This window comes from Cyrtonyx montezumae, unplaced genomic scaffold (assembly GCF_038088225.1).
Source record: "Cyrtonyx montezumae isolate F1298 unplaced genomic scaffold, pur_monq_1.0 scaffold_14, whole genome shotgun sequence".
Classification (NCBI taxonomy): domain Eukaryota; kingdom Metazoa; phylum Chordata; class Aves; order Galliformes; family Odontophoridae; genus Cyrtonyx; species Cyrtonyx montezumae.
Genome location: NW_027071870.1, coordinates 9,789,367 through 9,795,839, shown reverse-complemented (window position 1 = coordinate 9,795,839; position 6,473 = coordinate 9,789,367). Strand labels below are relative to the sequence as shown.

The 6,473-nt window shown below is 38.7% G+C and overlaps 1 protein-coding gene across 2 annotated transcripts in view; it reads left to right on the top strand.

Moving 5' to 3' along the window:
- Positions 1–482: 482 nt before the first annotated feature.
- The window catches only part of MPP7 (MAGUK p55 scaffold protein 7), a 103,372-nt gene continuing 97,381 nt past the window's right edge, over positions 483–6,473 (top strand). For both annotated transcript variants that reach the window (XM_065731425.1, XM_065731426.1), the window contains exon 1: positions 483–622. In XM_065731425.1, coding sequence (XP_065587497.1) covers positions 586–622 — 37 coding nt within the window. In that variant the 5' untranslated portion in view covers positions 483–585. The remainder of the gene's footprint in view (positions 623–6,473) is intronic.

Below are 6,473 nucleotides of genomic sequence, written 5' to 3'. Positions count from 1 at the left end.
GAATCCTTATAGGTTTAGCATGAGAATGGCTCCATAAATCAAGCTGCCGTTTCCCCTGGATAAGTGCTTGCTCCGGTCCTGGCTTTTATAATTTCATTTAAAATTTAGTTTATATTTCTGGATTAATATCTGACACGTATTTTGTATTTGCAAATCAACTGAAAGGTACTGAAAGGAAGTTGAATAGAAACATGTAATAAATTAACATGGAAGCAATATTTTTTTCTTTTTTTGGGAGAAGTAATGCAATCACAGACTAGACTGAAAAAAGCAAAACTTGTTTCACCTGCAGAAATAATCTTAACAGTCATATATAGGTGCAAAAAGCTTGTTGGTTTGTGAGACTTAGATTAAATCAAAAGCTTCTTTTGTGATAATGTTTGTGTTTGATGAGCAGCAGTGATTTGCAGTTTAACAAAGTTGTTAACTGTAAAATTCTGTTTCTGATCTTTCTAGGAGAAACGAGGAGATCGCATAATCTTTGTAGACAAGTTGGCTGCAAGCAGTTAAACTGAAATTAACTTCTGCCTTCTGGCCGCTGAGCACTGGTTTGACATTCGTGTGTGATATTCTGCAGACTAAATCATGCCAGCGTTATCAACTGGATCTGGAAGTGACACAGGTATGCAAGCCAGGGAGGACTGCACGTTTCCTCCCGAGCTTATTTGTTAAGTCTACAGTCGCTCTTTCAAGAAATCATCAAGTAATGTAATTAATTATGGTCTTAACAGATGCTTAAATTTGCTCTTCAAGCATAACCTTTTCTTCCTGAAGTTAATGTTGGCAGATGAATCATCACAGTATTGTTTTTCAATAATAACTTCTGTAAGTCCCACCATTCTTTTCTCCCTATCTCCAGCCCCCAGTACTATATATGGACCTGAAGAATTTAGATTCACCCTGGAGTGATTCCTGCAATGCTAACTTGAAAAAGGAGGAGGAAAAAAGATGATGATATCATACATGCCTTAATATTTGCAGCAGTCTAGACTATCCCCTCTGTGAGTTACTTATCAGCAGAGTTATTTCTGAACACAGACTACTTAGTTTTGACACTTCTTTAACAAATTAGGAGAAGAAAAATACTGTCTCAAGTTCTCTTCCTTCCCTTGCCTTCCACATTGGAGTTCAGTTCCTATCACCAAGTGCAGGCAGTGGGAGTGCAGGAGTGTAGTCTTCCATAGTTTCAACCTTCTTTGTAGTAATGTTAGGCTGTATTCAAAGGTTACATCTCATTTTGCTGTTACGGATGCAGTTTCTCTGCCAGTTATTTTTGTCACCGTTCTAGGGACAAATAAAGTCAATATATTTTTTTCAAAAAGAATGTTTTGTAAATAGGTCATCCCACTGAAATTACAATAGAGAGGGCACTGCTTGTTATTCTAGATCACATAGTTTTATGCCCAAGAAGTGACAGGATTTTGAAAAGGAAGAAGGAGATTTCAAGTCACTAATCCAAAAACAGTGTAAGGAACTGCATTTGATTATTATTTCAAATAGACCAAATAGTTAACTGCACTATTTTTTCCTCATGTTTTAGGTCCACGTAAGACTTCTGTTAGCTGAAAAGGTGAATCTTAAGAGGCTTTTTGTTAGTGGTTTTTCTTTTTCTTTTTTTTCCTCTTAACCATTTAAAAGTCCCTTCCAACCCAAACTATTCTATGAATCTATGTTTTGGAGGGAGGTTTTATTGTTTTTCCTCTGCTCTTTCCTCTCCTACTTGCTGTGTTTGAGGGATTTGACTACTATCTTGCAAATTCTACCTACCTCTCTTTTGTTCTCTCCCCCCCCCTGCCCCCGGAAATACGTGCTTCACTTCTGTGGCAGTTGAAGCTGTTAAGCATATTCTAACTGAATTTTGGAAGATGTCAGCTCAATCCTGGGCTGATTTTCTGCTGTGGATCTTTGCCCCTTTCTCATTTGTGTCCTTCCAAAATCTGCCTTATTATTATGTTTTTATATATTATGTGACCAAATACTTTTTGATGTTTCAAGACAATTTTGAGATGAATAGTAAGGGGGAATGTGGGACGACTGGTGCCTGATGCTGCTGATATTTCTGGGATTGTTATTTAAAGAATGTTATATGCCCAAAAGTACTAGTAAAAACAAAACAAAACTACTTCAGCAAATGGAAAAAAAAAATCGTAACTTTAAAATCGTATGTTAGTGTCTCCAAAAACAATGTGCTGCTTGATGCACATGCTACTCTGAATACATCTTGTTTTTTATCACACACCCTAATTAATAAAATGTACACTGTCCCAGGAAATCTGTAACAGTAAAGTATGCTATACATCATTTGTGTATTCCTGATTAAGTAATACTGATAGTTTATTAAACCCAGTTGGTTTTCTGCTGCAAGTTGTAAATTGTTTCTTTAAGTAAACATTTGCTTTTGGAAGGGAAAGATAATTATTTCTCTGTATTTCTACTTTATTTACTGGTGATGACAAATATTCATGTATTTTTTTTAATATGTCAAACTGTGGTCTTTATCCTGATAGTAATACAAGTGGTTTTTAATCTGTAGCATGATCCACCTCAGAGCTGTTTTTCTGCTCTTACTCTTTGAGATAAATAAAAGAAAAGGTAAAAAGAAAAAAGAGGGAGGAGCAATTCTTATCTTTGTTGTTTTCCATTGGAAGGCAGGCAGGCCACCTCTCCTCTTGCCCTTCCATTCTGACAGCATAAACTGGTGGTGGCTGTGTGTGTTCCTGCAGTGGAGTTAGCAGGATAATTGATGGGGGCTGTGATGTTCCTCTCCCGTAGAGGAGCAGCTTCATTTACTCTATCTGCTAAGACTCTTTGTTATTAACACATTCAAACAAAACTCCAACCTAATTTATTTCTGTATTTGTTCTCACCTGGCAAAGTAAATTGGGATTTGAAAAGGAGTCAAAGAGTTCTACTGAGAATTAGTAAAGAGAAATATGTCATCTGCAAACATCAGAAAGTTTGCAAGTCATGGACTGTTTGACATTTGTTTTGCTTTAATATTCTTAGACATCAGACCATTGTCAAAAGCAGGAGATCATTCGTAACAGGCAACATTTGATGCAACTAAATGTTGATCTATCTGTGTTAATTTTGTGTAGCTTTTACTTTGTCAACAGGCAAAACAGATTTGTGCAAATTGCTTCCATCAAAATGAGATATAAAATGTTTAAATGAAAAACATTCTTATGAGTTACCAGCTTATGTTTGTGCACGAGGGTGTATGTACACGCACACAGAAAATGCTTTTTTTCATCTCGCTGACAGCCTATGAAACACCCTACTCCTTCCTTAAGGCTTACTGTCCCATCAGTGTTGGGTCTAAGCTATGTTAAAGCAAGCATTTTGACTGGAGGGCTGAGCTCCTGCGTGTGGCTGCATTTGAAGCTTTACCATTTATTATGTTCTAAAAATCTACTTGAACTCAGTGTGTGAGACCATCATGTAGAGTTTAAAGGCCAAGAAGAAAGATTTGCACTTCTGCTGGTGAAGCAAGTCTGAGGTCTAGCATTCACTTACAAATTTAGGGAGATTCAAACTTGCTGTCCTGGCTTCAAGGTAGTTGATGTCATCTTCACTGCTGACTTTTGTGGAGCCAAGATGACATCACTCTGCTTTGTGTTGTTTTAGTGTGAAAAACATTGTAAAGTTGTTGCAGATTTCTTTCCTCATAACCCTGTAGTGAGCTTGCTCAGCTAAGTTTAAAAATGCTTTCTCTGTTTGTCCTTAACAACTAGCAGAAGAATGTGCAAAGCAGACTTCATGTTACTGATTCATGTGTTGTCAGTGGGAAAATCACATTTAATGGCCAAGTTTGGTCCCCAAGTAAAACTGTGTGAATGCATAAGTATAATGAAAGTCAGAAGCAGTTCTTGAATTTGAACATTTTGAGTTATAGACAGTAAAAACGTGCAAGGCTTACATTAACTCCTTGAGTACGTATAAGGAGCTAATGCTGTGCCAGATAGAGGGTTTTTTCAATGTTATAGGCATATAAAACTGAATATGCATTAGCTGTTTAAATGGAGAAAAGCCACGTTTGTTGCAAACCAAATTGTAAATTCACCTGGCATTAAAATACTCTTGGTTTGGGTATTTTCTGTCTTGTAGTAATGCAAAATAAAGCTACGAAACCTGCTTGAAGTACAGGATATTTTTGAAGTAGCATATCCTATGGCTCTTTAACAATTATCTGGACTTCTGTCTAAAGCTGCATACTGTTGGTGTGCATGTACTGAATGCCAGTACAAATATTTTGCTAAAACATGATGGTGATATGACAGCTCCATCATCTATGTGCACTGTCTGCCAGTAAAGTGAGAGCTGCAAGCAGAGCTAAGTTTAAAGTTGTTTTTCTAATCACCTGAAAACTGAAAGATGCTATCCTTGCTTTGGCTGCTTCGGTATGGGCGTGTTCCCTTTATTTACAGCAATACACTTCACTAAGTTTGCAAGTTTCAACATATTTTTTTTAAGAATGTTTGATAATGAAAAGAATAAAAAGGCAGAGAGGGGAAAGAAACCATGACAACATGATGAGACAGTGGAGCAGCTGGTGGAGCCAGGAGGGGGGCATGAGAAACGCTTGTGGGGGAAAGGGGCAAACGAAGCTGAAGAGGCAGAGCATTTCAGCCTTTTCAACCAGCTGTTTGTAGGAGGAGGAGAGAGCTAGACATCAGGGGCTTCTATTTTTACAGACCATTTTAAAAATGTAATAAAACAGTGGCCAAAGACCTGGGTTCGTTGTTATGAGATGAAGAGAATTTAAGAGAATGATGGGGGAAAGATTTCTGGGAGTAGCTGTTCCACTGGCGGCTGCCAGGGCGAAGGTTTGCCGGGCGACTGAGCGCTGGCCCGGGCTGCCTCGCGCTGACGGGAGCGGCTCAGCGTGCCGCTCCGAGCTGCGTCTGCACTGCGACGGCGGGGCTACTGAAATTCTCACCTCGTCGAAATGCACAGATAGGGCTAGATCTTTATGAAAGCCGATACTCTAGCTGGGGCAGGACTTACACTGAATTAATAAATAGAGCCAATATTTTATCGTGTTTTCTTGAAAACTCCCCATCTCCAGCTGCCAGAGGCATTAACTGGCTTGTAGGCTAACGCTAACGTGAAAGATGTGGGAAACTCTGAGGCGTATGGCCAGCTTTAATTGCTCTCAGGTTGAATTTTCAAAAATACGAATTTCTGGTGTCAGGAAAAGGGTATTTATTTTGATTTCAGCGTATTTATGGTGAGTGCTGGAAAATTTGTTCGAAGTAGAATGAAATTTCTCTAAACAATCCTGGTTTGGATTAATGCTTTATGCTAGGCTGATCCAGCAGTATGGAATCAGAAAATGTGTGCAGTTACATTTACTGGTGGTAAACTCTTTAAAACTGTTGCAGTCATTGGATGCAAATTCAACTTCAAATTGAAATGGTCTGTCAGCACGGCTGTGCGCTTCTTTTCTTCTTGGTGCTCAATGTGTAGTTCTGTGGCAAATGTGAAAGTATGGCAGCCTATATTGTTTCTAACCAAAGGCTTAAACATATAGCTACTGTGGTTGGACCAAAAGCTGTAATTACACAAATGGTTGACAATTCCTGCTTCTGCCAGACATCCTTTGACAAAAGCAGACTGTGATGTTGTAATGCACAAGTGTAACTGCTGGGATCCAGCTCGGCTAGCAGAATGTATCGTGTGTTTTCACTGTCAAATGAAAGGTTCTGTGGCTTCTCAGCCCAACATCAGGTCAAGTATTGCTTGCTTTAATAAAACCAAAGCTGTTAATCTGAAGGAAATTTAGTACTGCCTTCAGGTAGTGAGAAGCTTCCCTGCTAACAGTTGTTAAGTTGCCTGTTGTGGAACATGAGTTCAGATATGACTCGGCTCTTAAAATAACATACCCATTAAACATGACACCCATACCTCAATGCAGGTTAGGAATGTAAAGGGTAAAATACAAAATGTAACTCTTAGCTGCCTTTTATAAACTTACCTTTGGTACAACAGACATGTTACGCTTGCCTTCTTAAAGCTCTTTGTATTTCTATATTGTTCTGTAAATTTTTCTATCAAAATTTGTGGGCATGTGTATGTGACTGATGGGATGGTATAACTTGTTTTGAATGCTAAGCATTGAACTCAGTCATACAGCGAGATGCAATGCTGAAAGGATACAGCTACTTGCAAGCCTGTTTTGGGGCATTGGCACTGCTGTCTCTGTCGTGGAGATTATGGGATGTTTTCTTCCACTCTTAAGACACGATACGAAAGGCTGAGCTATGTAGTAATCAGTAGGTTTTAGGTACAACTAAAACCATTAAAAATAGTCTTCTATTGTTGGAAGTATCTTAGTGAGATATCGTAACTTCCTTCTGCAAATGTGAAATGCAGCATTTAGTATGCTTTGCAAACTGTGAGGAAAGGGTTAAACGTGCCGAGTGTGCCCGGTGATTCTTTTCTGACATCCTAGCGCTGGAATGAGTTCTCTC